The following is a 17,956-nucleotide window of genomic DNA, read 5'->3' as shown; positions in this document are numbered from 1 at the left end:
AGATGACAACCTCCCCTGACTAGTAAGTCTAGAGGAGAAACTAAAAAAAATGAATGAAGCATGGGAGGTTAGGTTTAACCAACTAACACTAGTTACACAAAGAGTTGATAAACTGGAAGAACTAAAGAGGGAAAATCAAAATCTAACTAAAGAAATAGAAGAATTAAAAAAGACAGTTAAGAGAAGTAAAGGATGAGAATGAGGAATTAAAGAGGAATAATAAAGGGAATAAAGAGTCTATAGTAAAAGAGGTAAAAGGTTGGAAAAAAGTACAAGAGAGTAACAGAGTTGAATTTAGAGATATAGTGAAACAACAGATGAAGAAACAAACTAAGGACACATTTATTAAAGTGATGAGAGAGAAGGAGAATATAGTAAGAGACTTAGTAGATAAAAAGAAATGTATAATTATATTAGGAATGGAAGAGAAGCATAATCCAAATAGGACTACAAAAGTAAAGGAGGAGAAAGAAAAAGTAAATATTGTATTAAAAGTAGTTCAAGAAGATGAACAAGAAATAGGGAAAGAAATTGAAATATATAGGCTAGGGAAATACAATATAGACAAGACCAGACCAATTAAGGTTAAATTCAGGTCACAAATGACTGCAGAGAATATCTTATCAAAAACGGAAACTAGCAAAAAGTGATAAGTATAAACTAGTATGGATAAAGAGATGAATAAAGAGGAGAGGAAGAGAAAACAAAAAGAATAGAAGCTAAGAAAAAAAAAACGAGAACAGAACAGAGTCAAAGAGAAATTCTATTTGAGAGTAGTGGATATGAAAGTGAGGAAATGGTACATAGAAGAGAAAAATGGAAGGGAAACAGAAAACAGGCTGGAGGTAACAGAAAATTAAAAGTGTCTTTCACAAATATAGATGGCTTGATAACAGGCTTGAATGAACTGAATGATTACATGAAGGAAAAAGAACCTGACATAATGGGAATTGTAGAGACAAAATTGAAAAGTCCATTACCACCCAGCAGTGTAGGACATGGTGTATATAAATATTGGATTAGAAACAGAGAGGTAAAACAAAGGGGTGGAGTTATGTTCCTGACTAAGAAGGTTATAAATGTGAGGACTGTTACATATGGAAAGAATAAAGTGGAGATGATTATGATGGAAATAGAGGACAGGGACAAGAAGAGCAGGAAGTTTGTGGTCAATTATGTGCCTTCTTAAATAGCTTCGTGGGAAGAGAGAGAACACAAAAATATGTTAGAAGGCACAATGATAACACTAAATGAGATAATGGAAGATGAAGGAAGAATAGTTATAATGGGTGACTTTAATTGTAAATAAATCTGCTGGGAAGAGATGACAGTGAAGGGTGGAGATGACCCATGGGGAAATGTACTACATGATATGATTATAGTACATACAATGATGCAATGGATACAAGAGAATACGAGGTATAGAAATGAGGAAGAACCATCGAGACTGGACCTGAAGTGGTGGACAAGATTGAATACAAGACACCAATAAGTAAAAGTGACCACATATTAGTTGACCTGGAACTAAATGAGGAAACATACATGAAAAAAATGGACAATATAGAAAGGGAAGATTGATGTATGGGAATTTTTTTTTTTATAAAGTAAGAGAATTTTTTTTTTTTTTAAAGTAGACTGGGAAAGGATACACAAGGAGGAAACAACAGTAGAAGACAAATTGAATATTTTGACAAATATTTATAAAGAAGGAGTGGAAAAGTATGTTCCAAGACAAAAACAAGAAAAAGGATATGTGGTGTTGGTACAACAAAAGATGTAGGGAGTTAAAAAACAAAAGGGATAAAGCTTGGATAAAATGGAAGAAAGACAAAAGACCTGAAAAATGGAAAATATATACTAGTTACAGAAATCAATATGTACAAGTGCACAGAGAAGAAAACAGAAAATATGAAAAGGATGTCATAGAAAAATGTAAAGATCAACCCAAACTATTTTGTAGATTTGTAAACAACAAACCGAAAACAAACAAAAATTAGTGAAACCACGACAAGGAGTTGAATACACAGAGGAAATAGAAATGGCAGAAATTATGAACAAGCATTTTAAATCGGTGTTTACGAGGGAGAACATACAACTTAGAGATGTCAAGCAGGAGAAATTCCCCCCCTATGAAAGAGATAGAAGTAACAAGGAAATAAATAATTAATCACTTGAGTAATCTTGATATTAGAAAATCACATGGACCAGATGAAATTGCAAACTGGATTTTGAGAGAATGCAGAAACGAACTAATAGACAAAATACTTAGTCTAATAAGCAGTTCATTGAAAGAAGGAAAAGTTCCAGAAGATTGTAAAGGAGCAAAATGTTTGCTTCACCCACCTCTTCCTTGCACACTTCTCATCTTTCCTAGTTTTCTTTCATCAACCCTATCTGTCAGCTCATTTTTCACCCCTGCTTTGCCTTACTTCCTCATTTCTTGCTCTATAGATTCTTGTAACCTCCACAGTAGCATTTGAGTTTCTTTTTGTCTTCCTTATATTGTAAGGAAGTTGTAGGCACAATCACCCCTTCATATAGTCTTCTCTTTGTGTTCATCCCCAGATACCTATTTCTCATGACACTTTTCATTCCCCTAACACATTTACTTGCTTCCTTCACTCTGAACTTTGCCTACAACCCCACTTCTCCATTCCCTATTACATGTGACCATAAATACTTAAAACTATCCACCTCCTCTAGCCTCTTTCCTCTAAAACTTATCTCCAACTCTACCATGCTCACCCCTTTTGCATCTCATCACCTTACTTTTACCCATGTTCACTTTTAACTTCCTCCTATCACATACTTTGCCAAACTACATTGCTGACAGTGTCATCAGCAAACAGCAACTGTCTCACATCCCACTTCCGCTCTCACAAACCATCTCCAATTCCCTGCTTGCCACCCTTGCATATACTTCTTGTACTACACCATCCATATATACATTGAACAACCATGGTGACATAACACAACCCAAGCACAACCCCACATTCATTTCAAACCAATCACTCTTACCATTCCTATCTCTAACACAAGTTCTAAAATTCATGTTAAAGCTTTTGACTTTCCTCAACAGCTTTACCTCAGTCCCATGTATTTGTAATTCCTTCCACAATGCCTTCCTGTCAATCCTATCATAAGTTTTATAGATATATGAATTATGCAGTTTGTCCATACAGAAACACATACACTTCCAAGTCAGAAAAAAACACTGAGACTAACCACCAAATCCTCTACTCCACCAGACTCCCTCAGATATTGGCCTTACTGACAAATCCCTCCCATGAAAAGCAAGAACCATGCTAGTAAATCTACAATCAAGCCACTGTCCAGCTTTAAAACAATATAAACACAATAACTTAGCCATAAATACAAATTGCCTGAGATACAATCACCACACTGAAGACACGGAGCACCTCATTGCCAAACTCTTACCTTACCCATATAGTAATATAGTATCTCCTCTGTGAGTGACTGATTAAGTATGCTGCTTTGAATGGGTTTGTAGAATCCAAAAAATACATAATGTTTTAGTCATAGAAGAACATTTATAGGGGAAATTGAAAAGTTGACATCTGTTACTTAAGTGTTTCATTTCTCTTGTAGGTGAGATGGAAATGGCCTTTGGAAAATTGGTTAGCACATCAAACACCTATGATCTCACAGGTAATGGCCAGGTACAGGTATGGACTTCCCATCCTATTATATGGACCATGGGCTTTATGAGTGGTAAGGTCCTTTCATGTTAGAATGGAGTTGTTTAGGAATATGAAGTGGTCGCGGTACTTCAAAGTGAGAGAAATGATATGTACTTTGTGTAATGTACAGGAAGGCAAAGATCATACATCTTTTAAGTTTGTCATGAATGGATTTATGAATGTCAAATATTTCATTTGGTTCTCTTACAGGAGACATGCAACCCCAAGGTAACTAGTTGTATCTCATAGATTGGACTGTTGTCTGTAGTATTGTTTGGGCAATGAAAGATTGTGCTGTCTTGATTGGTGTGTATGTACCTTGGGAATATGTCTGTTTTCTATTTCTTTCATTGTTGGGTGGTGACTCAAATGGAGACAGGCTAATGTGACTTGTTTGTCCCAAGAGTGTTTTACCTTACCTTACTTTACATAACCTTACATAGATATTGGTTATAAGTCCTATGATCTATATTTCTAGATCACTTCCAGCTTGGATAAGTAAGGGCTCTGATTCTGTGTCCTCCCCCAGTTGACCTCAACCAGATGTGTCTGCTAGTGTAATACTTAATCCCCGATTTGTCCAGGTCATATAATTCATTCAAGGTCTTGTATACTTCTACCATCTCTCCTTGCCATCTGATATGCCATTGTTGGGAGGTCTAGTCTCTTTAATCTCTCTTCATAACATAGATTTTGTAATCCTGGTACCATCTTAGAGGCTCTATACAACACATTTTCTACTACAGACGCTCCTCTACTTACGTTCATTCGTTTTACGTTTTTTCGATTTTACGTTTGAAATGACTGTAAAAAAAAATAAAAAATAAAAATTTGAGTGAATTTTTTAGTTTAGCGCGCTCTCCGTAGCTCAAACGATACTTGCGCATGACGCTGCGTCCATTGTTTACATTTCACAAACGACAAACTGATAATGCCTTGCCTCATCCTCATCCCCCTCCTCCCCCACCATCTCAATTTATGTTGCTTGAATTTAATTAATTAGAAATTAATGTTATTAATTTACAATGTTATGTGTATAATTAATGATTTAGGGGTGTTTTATAAGATACGGTAATAGAATTTACGGATGTATAGTACAGTAACAACTTACGTTCATTTTCAACTTACGTTCGGCCGTTCGGTACGTAACTAAAACGTAAGTTGAGGAGCGTCTGTATTCTGATGTCCTTTTTCTTATCTGGTGACCAGACTGACTGAACATATTCCAAGTGGGGGTGTGCAGTTGATTTGATGTCTTAAATGTTGCCACATCTAAATGTTCAAATTAGCTGTATTGTACCCATAATTCTGTTGGCTTTGTTCACCTTCTCTTGTATGTGTTTCTCAAAAGTAAGTTTTCTGATTGTCTTAACTCCAACGTCCTTCTCCTTAAAGGTTCAGTCCACTGTAGTTACAACCTCACTTCTTTGTTGCCTGCAATATACTGTTTAAAACTACTGTGTATCTTCATACATCTGCACTTTTGTGGGTGAAGGGGCATCAATCATAGCCTCAACCATTCTTGCAGGGAGTCTAAGTCTTGAGTATGTCTCTGTCCTCTTGTTTTTATTTCCTGGTAAACTTTTGTATCATCAGCATATAAATATATGTCTGACCATACACTCACAGGCAAGTCATTGATGTAAATGACAAAAAGCACTGGTCCAAGAATGCTTCCCTGGAGAATTCCACTATACAAACTTCTCTCCATTCTGAGAAGGTTCCATTGATTTGTACTCTTTGCTTCCTTTCCAACAGAAATGCAGAAACCCATCAAAGAATATTACTGCCAACTCCATACCCAGCTAGCTTCTTCAGTAGTCATTGATGAGGCACTTTATGAGATGCTTTTGGGAATCTATATAAACTACATCTGTTTACCATCCTTCATCAATAGTTCTGGACCATTTGTTGACCACCTGTAGAAGTTGTAGTATTGTAGATCTCCCTGGTATGAACCCAAACTGTCTGTAGAAAAATAACATATTGTGTGACTTATGATGCATGATATGGTCCCTCAGAATGGATTTTAGAACCTTTTAAAGAATACATGTCAAGCTCACTGGCAGAGTTACTGGCATCAGATTTGATCCACTTTTTGTATATACTACTGTATATACTCACATGTAGTTTGCACCAGTGAATAGGTTTCATGGCTAGTTTGTGGTTGTCAAAGTGCTTATTTGCTGTTGACCCATGAATAAGGTCACACTATAATCTGGTGATTTACAAGACCCATTCAAACATAAAAATGATCAGATATTTACCTTTATTTCAAAACTTTCTCACAAAATTTTAATATTAGAACACATGTAGATTGCCTGACTGTCACACATGCACATAATGCAAACTTACATAAACAACGGTTGCATTTCTAAAACTATAATCGTAAACAAATGCACTTGCGCAAAAAACATTATAGTCAACTTGACCAAAAAAAGAATCAATAGAGTTTAACTGTCAACTGGATGCTATACAGCACAACAGTATAGAAGAAAATTTCTTTAAGTTCATCTTTCTGCTTTCTCCATACCCTCATTAGCTTTTCTGAAACCCCAAACTCCCTTTCTGCAGATCTGTTTCCATGTTCTTCTATGTAAACCACCACTTTCAGCTTAAAACCTACTTCATAGCTCTTTCTCTTACTGGTACTCATGATTAGGGCTTGCAGTTATTAGACCTAAAACTCCATGTGATCTACTGTAGATCAAACAGTACAGTAGGCCTAATGGAAGTTTACAAAAATAATAATCTAATTTTATCAAGAAAATCATAAGTTTAAGTTATGTTATGGAATGTTACATTATGCTATGAAAACATAATTCGTGCACATATAGAAATGCAGCCATGAGTGAAACAGGTGATGTACGGTAATGTAAGGGAAACAAAGGGTCAAGGTCGCATTGTTTATAAACACTATAAAACATATGAAAGTTGGAAAAGAGAATATTTTACGATTTTCTAGTACCAGTAGTTCATTTTAAAGCAGCAAGTTGGTAGGAACCTTTGATATATATATCTTATGCATACAAAAGGCTTGAAAAGCTTTTTGATGCATATTGTGCGAACACCATTGAAAATCCGTGTCGTTGACACCTTGAAATTGCTAATTGTTACAACTTTGGTGACAGATTAGTGCTGTCTCCCATTAATGTTGAGTGGATTGGTCGCACCCCTGGTTTTGGCAAAATATTTAGTTAAAAAAGTGCAACCTATATGCGAGTATATATGGTACTCACATTAGCTGATTTCCATTTTTCAAGTAATCTTCCTTCCCTGATGGAGAGGGATGTCATATTTAAATCTAGCACTTCACTTATATTATTCTGAGTTCCTTTAGTACTTTTGTAATTATATTGTATGGGCCTCAAGCTTTTGACATACATCCATCTCTGTCACATATATACAGTGGCCGCGAAAAGTTTGGGCGCGTAATTAACGAGACACAAATGTAAACACTTGTGACATTTAAATAATCATTTAAAGACCTATAAATGGCTTATTACATACCTTATTTACCAAGCGATTTTCCTTTAAGCTTTATGACCTCCAAACGTGCCGGGATGCATCTTGCCAGGTTTTGTACGTGTTGAGGAATAATATTATCCCAAATATCCTGTATTTCTGTTTTTAGCTTAGCTACAGTGGAGACGTCACGATCTTGAAGCTATTTTTTAATTATATGCCATACGTGCTCAATGGGATTTAGGTCTGGAGAATTTCCAGGCCATTTTTTGAAGTAATCAACACCACAGTCTTCTAACCATTGGGTAACAGACCGAGCTGTGTGAGCAGGAGCTCCGTCCTGCATAAACCAACTAGCATTGCACTTTTCAAAACTTTCAGGCAGGTTATCACACAATAACTCGAAATAAGTGTGCTGATTTACACTCTCATTTTGTGCAAGAAACACTAAATTGCACCAAATGCAAAGCATCCCCACACCATAACACTTGCAGCATGTTTCACCACTTTAGCTGTATAGCGAGGGTCATTAGGGTCAGACCCCCTGGGGCGCCTCACACGCTTCGACCTGCAGCCCGACGACACCACAAACGTTGACTCATCACTCCACAATACTCGTTCCCAGTCTTCTAAGGACCAGTCCTTATATTTCTTGCAAAATGCTGTGCGATCACGTATGTTTTTTGCACTTAGGAGGGGAAGAACTTTAGCACAGCAACTACGGTATTGTAAATCTTTGGCTAAATGATCAGAAATACATCTTACAGACACATCATGCAGCAGTGCAGGGTTATTTTCTTTCAGTTTTCGAGCTGTGAGCGTTGGATTTTTATCTAACTGCCTCCTAATAACCGTAGAAGTACGATTTGATATCTTCCTTGGCCGACCAGAGCGATGCTTTGGAGTAGGAATGATGTCACTTCCTCCGTCTCGAAATTTCTTGGTCCACTTTTGCACTTGACGCACTCCAATTCCCATTTACCACTTCCCATTACGGAGATATCAAGGCACAAAAACAGAGACCACCGCAAAAAAAAGACTACTCCCCGTGAGAGATGTTTAGAAACTGACTCCACGTGACATCCAGTGCGCCTAAACAGAGTTGCCAAGTAGTGCGTATTGTCTCGGGTAAATACGGGTACAAACGCTAGCATTAAAAAATAGCGAAAAGTTTGGGCGGAAAGTTGTATTTTTCGCATGTTTTGAGTTTAGCGGAAAGTTTGGGCTCCTATAATTTTGCGCCCAAACTTTTCGCGGCCACTGTATCATGAAGTGGTTTATCAAAGTTGTAAACTGGTATTGAAGGCAACTCTCCTTCTGGCTATCATGTAAATAACCTAGAAAAAAAGTCTGATAGGACCTCAGCCCTTTCCTTATTGGTGGTTGCTATTTCATGTCCGTTATCATCTACTTTTAAGTCTGCAATTTGAATAGTCTTAAGTTTACTTTTGATCATTTTTACCTACAAGACAAAAATATTTTAGGTAGCCAATACTGTCTGGGACCTTGGTGAGTAGCAAGTCCAATCTTGAGATTTTATCTTTCACTATTGTTTGCATTTGCCTATTTCTCAGGAAATTCTTTATCCATTCCAGTGTGTTTCCTATAAGTCATACTTTTTCCAATTTCCATGTTGACATTTTGTGTGGTACTGCAAAATCTTTTTCCAGGATGAATGGGTTGAAGAGGGCCTTCAGTGAAATGAGTGTCTGTTGAGCAGGGAAGGGAGAGGACAAGAGATAGGTGTAAGTGGAAAATGGTTGTAAATCAATTACAGAGGGTCCTTAAGTTATGACAGAATTCTGTTCCTATGCCATGTCAAACCAATTTTTGGCATAAGTCAGAACCAGCCTATAGTATGTTTCTCATCTACACTAATACTATAGTTCTGTAAAGTCATAATCTATGAAAAAAAAACCCACTGTACTCATAGAAAAAATAAATAAATACATATTGGACATACAGTAAAGACTTGTAGTTATAGTTGACTGGCTTAGGCTAAGCACCCAGTTAATATCCTTTAAATTACCATATATTTATGAGGTAATGTAGTCTTTTCTTTCCATACAATAGGGCTGAGAAATGGTGGGTGCCTTATTCTTAGGGTTGTCTTATCTGGCAAATATATGAATTTTAGGGGTCAACTTATGTGCCAGATTGACTTGTATGTTGACATATATAGTAAATAGAAAATAAGAAAATGGGAATATACATGGATAAGCACTACCAGCATTATAACCATGAAACAGCGAAGTCGAGACCATCATAAACTGAAGATTCCTTCTGTAGATTGATGCATTCTGAAGGGATTTCTCATCTTCACTAATTACTTGTGAGTTTATGAGGTAGGGTTACCACATAATAAAATGATAGTGATAAACCAGATTTGGCTGTTGGGCTCTGTTGTGGAGGTGGTGTGTTGTGCTGCATTACTTTTGACATTAGGCATTAGTCAGGGGACAGGGATAGTTCTTGATCCACAAGGAACAAGATGAAAAAAAAAAAAAAAAAAATATATATATATATATAAATAAATAAATATATATATTTATATATATATATATATATATATATATATATATATATATACATACATACACACACACAGGGGACAGGGATAGTTCTTGATCCACAAGGAACAAGATTAAAATATATATATATATATATATATATATAAAATAAAGGGGTGTTATTGGATGGGTATGGGTTGGGTGAAAGGAGGGTGAATGCCTTGACTGGCTACTTTACTTAAAAGGAGAAAGAGCCCATTTTGTATATATATATAGAAAATAGTATCAACATAGAATTGTCTTGGCAACAGACCCTTAATTACATAAAATGCAACCTTCATATAGAAGACACTGAATACTTAGTTTTACACTGCCCTTCTCTCACTTTCTTGGGAAAGCAGTGCAAAATCTTGTCTCTTCAGTGATTTATGGACCAAATCAGTAGCTGCGGCCAGTTACCTGGGGGCTGTGGGTCTCCTGCAAGATAAACCAAGGTTAACAGGTAATTGATTCCACCATCTCTGTATGTTTCTTTCAATTTTTGGTTGGAAGGAGCCGTTAGTCCCTCTGATCTGATACCATCTTTTACAGATTTGGTTAAGTCTTTCATTATATATTTAATGAATTTTTGTTAAATTGTTGTTATTGATTCCCATTTTGTTTACAGTGACAAATGATTTATATAAGTGATTGTGGCTGTGAAGTATTGAAAATAGATGTGATAGATTTTTCACATGAATTTTATATATTAACTCTTGTTCTCTGGGAAAAGAGGATAAAATTGTAGCATTAATCCTTAGCATACAATGATACTGACATAAGTAGCATTGCTATCTGACACTTTGTAGACATTAGTGTAAAAAGATAGGAGATTAGTTACACATGACTTATCCTTGGTGAACCCATGCTGAGAGTCATGATTATGTCTTTTGATGTGATCTCTGATTTTATTAGTTCTTATTGATTCAAGCATTTTACCTATAACTGATGTCAATCTGATTGGCCTGTATTTGTGCTTAGACAATTTGTCACCCTTTTTGAAAGTAGGGACAATGTTTACCTTCCTCCAAGAAATAAGTACAAAACCAATGTTTATTGACTTATTAAATATTTCTGTTAACTGGTCACATTTCAAATTTACACTCTTTTAGCATTCTCAATTTTTTTTTGTCTGGACCCAAGGATTTTGTAGCTTTAAGTCTATCAATCTGTTTGACTACTCTTGCCTTTCTAATGCTGATGTTAGTAAGTCTACTTCCCTTATCCTCACTGAAGATCAGGTCACTGTCAGATACCATATCTAACCTCCTTTGTAAATACATACATACATATACCAAAGGCTTTTTCCCCCTTACAAGGGAAGGAGCCAGAAAACAAAGTAATAAAAACCAATCCCACCCATTCCATCCCCACATATTCCACTCCCATCCACCCTCTTCCCTCCGTCTTATTTTGGCTCATCCTTTGCAAATACTGTGAAAAGATGTTTGTTAAATACCTCACTCATTTTTTTCCTCTGAATCTAACATGACATTTTCATTATTTTTCATTGGGTCTATCCTTTCCTTATTTTTTGTTCTGTAGAGATGAAAGAATCCGTTTCTGTTGGATCTCGCTTGTATGGTAATCTTAATTTTGTAGTTGTGTTTCACTGTGTGTGTGCTCTTTTTAACCAGTCTAGCCATATTGTTATACCTAGGTCTAAGGTGTGTTTCCCTGTTTTTGATTCTGGTGTAAAGCCCTCTTTTTATTCTGATTTAATTTTTCAGCACATCCATCATACATTTGGCAGTATTAGTATTTGACCTTATTGTTGTAAGGGGAATAGATTTATTTTGCACATTCAAAATTGAAGCAGTCAGGTTACTGTACATTTCATCCAGTCTGTGCTGTTGACCTCGTGCTTGTGAGTAACCTTATCCAGGGTTTGCATACCACCCTCCATGACCCAACCCTGGTCTGGACACCCGGCTGTGGTAATGACATTCAGGCTGACTGCGTACCTCACCCTGTCAGCCCTGTGGGCAGGCCTTTGATGTAACCAGTTGTCCCAACTATTTTCTCAGCTTTCTAAAATTGGCTCTCCTGAAGTCAGGTACTGACTATCTCTTATATTTATGTTTCTCGTTAGATTTTCATTTTTAGTTAAGAGTAAGTCCAGAGTATGAGTATTCTCTCCCCTCATAGGAGAGGCTAAAGGAATTAATGGGATTTTATGTAGGAGTGGTAATCTAGATTATTATCAAGTTATCAAATAAGAAGCTGTGGACCAAATCAAAGAGGCCCCAACAGGCCCAGCCAGCTGAGGGTGAATTTTAACTTGCTTGTGAAATTTAATTGTTCCCTTGGAACCTAAGACAAATCACTCAGTTGATGCCCAGGTGTGGAAATGAACAATTACCATTGTTTCTTGGAACATAAAATACTGGAACTCTTAGAAATAAGGAAGAGGAGATTGTAGAGACATATAAACAAATTAGTGATGTTTGAAACAAGAATGAAAGTAGAAGGAAATAGTATCATTAATAATAGTTATCACATAGTTTACAAAGGAAATGAAGAAAATACCCTTCATGGAGTGGCAATTATTATGACAGTATCAGTAATGCTATTGAAAAGTTACATTTAGTAAATGAGATAATTGTCAATGTCAATTATAGAAAGTAAGCTATTGAATATTGTATGAGTATGCCCCTCAACAGGGAAGAATATTACAAGAAAAAGTACAGTTTTATACTAATCTGCAGAACCTTTATGATTGATTAAATAGATGAGTTTATCACATGAGATCTAAATGAACATGTTGGAACAGATAGATAAGGTTTTGAAAGTGTTATTGGAAACTTTAGTGTAGGAGATAGAAGCAGTGAAGGAGTAAGATTGCTGGAATTCTGCTAGCAAAACAGTCTTAAGATAAATAATGGTGTGGTAATTTGACCAATGTAGAATTTATTACACATTTTGCAAGGAATTTTGTAAATGCATCCTTTTTGATGTTTAATACTATTATTAATAAACTAATACAGATGCTCCTCAACTTACGTTTTAGTTACATTCCGAACGGCCGAACGTAAGTTGAAAATGAACGTAAATTGTTACTGTACTATACATCGGTAAATTCTATTACCGTATCTTATGAAACACCCCTAAATCATTAATTATACACATATCATTGTAAAATAATAACATTAATTTCAAATAAATTAAATTCAAGCAACATAAATTGAGATGGTGGAGGAGGAGGGGGAGGAGGAGGATGAGGCAAGGCACGTTCAGTCTGTCGTTTGTGCCATGTAAACAATGGACGCAGCGTCATGCGTAAGTATCGTTTGAACTACGGAGAGCGCGCTAAACTAAAAAATTCACTCGATTATTATTTTTTTTTTTACAATTTTTCTTTTACAGTTAGTTCATACGTAAAATTGAAAAAAATGTAAAACGAATGAACGTAAGTAGAGGAGCGTCTGTATTTGGCCACTAGTGTTTTTGAAAAATACATTTACATTAAAACTTTTTATGAGACACTAAAATTACATATTGCCATGTTGTCTTGTGTGTATTATATGCATTTAGTGATACTGTACTTAATTCATATTATTAAATTTCTGTCTACCATATATATTTTCATGATCTGATTATTGTTTTCTCTTATGAGTTTAATGATTTAGTTGTCATTAAGTAATCCTTTGTTAAACAAATATGAAGAGATTATTGTTGCAATTAACATATTTAGATAAATAAATAAATGCTAAATAAATGCTATTTTTGCATTCTATTGTTGCTGTTTAAAGTTGTGAAATTTATATTTTATTACAAGACAGTAAAGTTTGAGTTAAATGTTTGGTGCTGGAAGTGTCATAATACATGATACATATTTTGTAAATGTAGAGGTTAGAGGATTTATAAAAAAGTGTAGAAAGATTATGTTATATAGGTTTCACAATTAGGTGACTTTATCCAATGGTTGTGATTTGTTGAATAAAACTAAAACTTATATGGAATCTTATTCTTCTACAGTATTGCAGAAGTCATTGAAAGATCATCTCTTGGTGTAGGATGGGAGGGCATTATGAAGACATGGAAACAAATTGAAAAAGACAATAGTGGTTTATGCATACAAATGGAAGAGGTTCAGACAAATAGTAAGTACAGGATTCTGATAACAGAAGGAAAAAGTCACCACAGTATTCAAACTATGCATAAGAATCACATGAAACAAAAGTTTTGCTGCTTCAACCAGTTGTTGCCTTGAGTTTCACTAGTGGAAAAACTGCAGACCCAGTGGGTGGCGATGGTCCTTGAAGCCTCCCACAGAGCTCTCTGGGAACAAACTTTGGAATATTGTCAGTGTTGAATCAGTGTGGAAATATTTCTGTCACTGGCTCAAAGTGGTAGGGAAAAGAGAGCAGTTGTCCATTTTCAGCTCTCTATGTGTCAAAAAGTGTATAAAATACAGTTGAAGTTGATAAACAGAGAGCTTGGGCCCAGTCCAGAAACTGATTGCTAGCCCCTTAGGGCTGCATCTCCTGATAGATGCGAGAGGTTTTATGGGTTTTGTAAATGGGCAGCTTCATTGTCCATCTCACAGGACTATCACATAGGTTGCTGGTTTTATTGTATAGTTGCCTACAATAAAGAATACAAAGAGTCTTAAGTATAATAGTAGGCTGCACCAAAACAAAATCAATAAACTGTTCACACTAAAGGAAGAAAATCATTCTCCAAAGAGCAACACATGAGAATGGTTGGTACTTACTCCTATGTAAGAGCCTTGTAATCTGCACATCTATCATAAAGGTGAGGCTTAGGAATATATGAGTTCAAATCTAAATATGATAATTGGAACTGTACATGAATTTGAGTCTAGGAATGTTAGAAAATTAGAGCATTGCTACTTTCCTGTATACTACAATTAGGTAAATACAAAATGCAAGACACACACACACACATACACGTCGGACAGATTGTGAAGATTGGAACTCTGGAAAAAATGAAATTTTCGTGGATTTCAGTGACGAGGGAGTACCTGTGTTGTATTAGTAGGGAAGGGAAAAGCTCATGGTGTAGTGGGCAGGTGAAGAAAAAGGAGAAGGGGAGGAATTATTGAGAAAAATGGAAGAAAATGAGGAAGGGGAGGAACAGGCCCCGGAAGTCAGAAGGGGGGTAAACAAAAGGTGCGCAGACGACACAAGTGAAGTCGAAGAAGTCAGCAAAGGGATCAAAAGTAGAAATATAGATAAGAGCAACTCAATAGAAAGTGGAGATAATTATTTCTATGGATTTAATGAGGGAGGAGACAACAACCTCCCCCACTTAGCAAGTCTAGAGGAAAAACTAACAAAAATGAACAAATCATGGGAGGTTAGGTTCAGCCAACTCATGCTAATTACACACAGAGTTAATAAACTGGAAGAACTAAAGAAGGAGAACCAAAACCTAAATAAATTGAAAGAACTAAAGACAGTTAAAAGAAGTAAAGGATGAGAATGAGGAATTAAAGAGGAATAATAAAGAGTCCATAGCATTGGAGAAAAGTTCAGGAGGATAATAAAATTTAATTTAGAGATATAGTGAAACAACAGATGAAGGAACACACTAAGGACACAGGTATTAAAGTGATGAGAGAGAAGGAGAATATAGTGAGAGACTTAGCAGATAAAAAGAAATGTATAATTATATTAGGAATGGAAGAGAATCATAATCCAAATAGGACTACAAAAGTAAGAGGTGAGAGTGTATGGCCTTTCTATTGGCCTTTGTTTTTAAACCTTTGGTCGTAACATTAGCATAAATCTCCACCTACCCCTCTATCTACTCAATTGTCTACCTTTATCTACCAGCCTCTTACGGGGCTCGGCAGCTGACGTTGGTCGTCCCGACCAATGATTTCTGTTACCCTTTTACAGGGCTTGCTAGTATAAGAAGCTAATCTACCCTTACATAAACTGGTAAAATGGCATAGTACATACATACATACATATACCAAGGCTTTTTCCCCCTTACCAGGGAGGTAGCCAAAAAGGACAAGGCATAAAATCATTCCCACCCATTCCATCCCCGAAAACACTCCACACCCCTCCACCCTCCCTCCCATCTTAGCACCTCCTAGATGACGGGTCATCCCTGCACCCTGTCCACTGCCCTGGGTCAGAAGCAGTGTCGCAGGACACAGCACATCCACAGCAAGGCCGCTTCATTAAATCGGCGACCCCCCCTCTCCGTCCCCCCATATAAAGGAGAGGACGGGGAGAAATCCCTTCGGGCTGCGTCAAAATTTTTGCTCACACACACTACCTCTCCCCCCATTCCCCCGTCCATTCCACCTCATGCATCACAACATTTTCCATATACAACCATTCTCCATTCACCCCTGTCTTCTGTCCTCTCCCGTCCTTCCTCAACAGACATTCCCCTCTTCCCCAAAGCCCCCTTCACCCCATCCATCCATTTCATCCTAGGACGTCCCCTCATGTTCACTCCCTCCACATCTGCCTTCCATACCTCCTTTACTAGTCTTTCTTCACTCATTCTTTCCATGTGTCCAAACCATCCTAATACTCTTTCATCAACCCTGATGAAAATGGCATAGTAAAATATATAAAACATATAAAAGAAATAAGCAGCCCTCCAAAATGCACAACAATAATCCAGGCAGATACATGGTTAATGAGGTTTAACAGAGTCCATCTCCGGAATACAACAATTGAAATCAATGCAGACAATGATATTGAAGAAAAAAGTACACCAAGAATAACTATATAATTTGCAGAATTATCATTTGAGGGAGATCTTGACAATGATCTCTTAATTTTCAAAGGGGATGAGCTTTCAGGCAATGTGAAGTTGAAGGTTGAAATATATGAATCTTCAGTTAAATGCATGGTATTAAGGGTATTAGTAATAGTGGAAATAGGGCCTCCATGTAATTCACAGGTATCAACAACTGAGATAAGACCTTCAACCACTTCCAATTTAGGACTTATTCCATTACAATTTATTGAAATTTTGGTCTTATTAGGAAAAAATAGATAATGGGATCCCTGTATGTCACTATGAGAAATCTGGTCTACCAAAATTTTCTTATAATGACAATTATTCATCACAGACACATTTCTAACCAGAGAAGCTTCACACGAGTTTTTCAAAGCTTCACGAAACACAAAAAGAGAAGAATGGCAAAGATAAAGATTCTTATTAACTCTTTTACAATCATTTAATTTATCATTAGAGATCATGCTCTCTTTTAGATTGTCTACAGAAAGGATGTAGTTGATCGGATCTGCAACTGGAATATCCACTTCATATAATGAATTATTTACCTTCACAGGGAAGTGTATCAATTTAAATAAGTTAAATCTTAAGTTGGAAGAAAAAGAAATTTCTGTTATCACTGAGGTGACATTTAAATATGAATTCAACAAAGGGTAATATAATGCCACATTAGCTTCCTCAAGGAAAGGTTCAAAGTTCCAATCCTTCTTTGCTGAATTAATTATATTTATAAGTTGAGGTATTGGGAGAAGAGAAGATGTTACTTGACCTGAATTTGCTAGAACTAAATCTTGTACAAAAGATTCCAACTGAACTTGCATCTCATTATTTCAAATGCATAGTATTGAGTAATAAGAAAAGTTGCATTGTATTCTCCTGTTCACTTTGTTTTAAACTGAGATTCTCTAAGTTATCTGTAATTTCAGCGATAATTTCCTCAATGTTTTTTATACTTGTTTGTAAATCATCAATTTTTGCAACCTTCTCATTCAATTTATTCATAGAAATTTTTAAATCAGCAAGGCAAAATTGGATATTCCCAATCCAGCAAGAGCTCCTAAAGCCACTACCAACGCACTTCTCTTTTGTCTACCATTTCTTTTGAAATTTGAATCTATGACATCAAGTTTGTGTTCTATCTCCTTTATCTTATTTTCACGGAAATGGCTTATATGTTTACAATTTTTTGCCACATCAGCAATGTTTACAAATACAAGGCGTGAGCGAGCGCGTGTATGACTAAGCCCTTTCTGTCGGCCGTTGTTTTTAAACCTCTAGTCGTAACATTAGCATACGTCTCCACCTACCTCTCTATCTACTCAATTGTCTACCTCTATCTACCGGCCTCTTACAATTATAAAAGGGACCTGAAAAAGAACAGCTTTCCCCACAGGATAATAGACGTTTGGAACAAGTTAGATGAAAATGTGGTGTGTGCAAAAACTATACAGGAATTTAAAATCAGGCTAGGTAAAACGAGATATGAAGACGGGACACCATGAGCATAGC

The 17,956-nt window shown here is 36.2% G+C and overlaps 1 protein-coding gene across 5 annotated transcripts in view; it reads left to right on the top strand.

Moving 5' to 3' along the window:
- LOC143032361 (thiamine pyrophosphokinase 1) overlaps nucleotides 1-14,314 on the top strand; it is a 56,569-nt gene extending 42,255 nt beyond the window's left edge. For 2 of the 5 annotated variants that reach the window (XM_076196981.1, XM_076196983.1), the window contains exons 6-8: nucleotides 3,610-3,732; nucleotides 3,912-3,929; nucleotides 5,460-5,626. In XM_076196981.1, the coding sequence (XP_076053096.1) occupies nucleotides 3,610-3,732; nucleotides 3,912-3,929; nucleotides 5,460-5,626 (308 nt within the window). Of the gene's footprint in view, nucleotides 1-3,609; nucleotides 3,733-3,911; nucleotides 3,930-5,459; nucleotides 5,627-10,077 lie in introns of those variants that run through there. The other 3 variants (XM_076196986.1, XM_076196985.1, XM_076196984.1) reach the window with 3 other exon arrangements.
- Nucleotides 14,315-17,956: the final 3,642 nt, after the last annotated feature.

The sequence above is a fragment of the Oratosquilla oratoria genome, chromosome 13, assembly GCF_046742065.1.
Source record: "Oratosquilla oratoria isolate Oo_2021 chromosome 13, ASM4674206v1, whole genome shotgun sequence".
Classification (NCBI taxonomy): domain Eukaryota; kingdom Metazoa; phylum Arthropoda; class Malacostraca; order Stomatopoda; family Squillidae; genus Oratosquilla; species Oratosquilla oratoria.
Note: the sequence above shows the minus strand (reverse complement) of the source record. Positions and strands in the feature narration are given on the sequence as shown.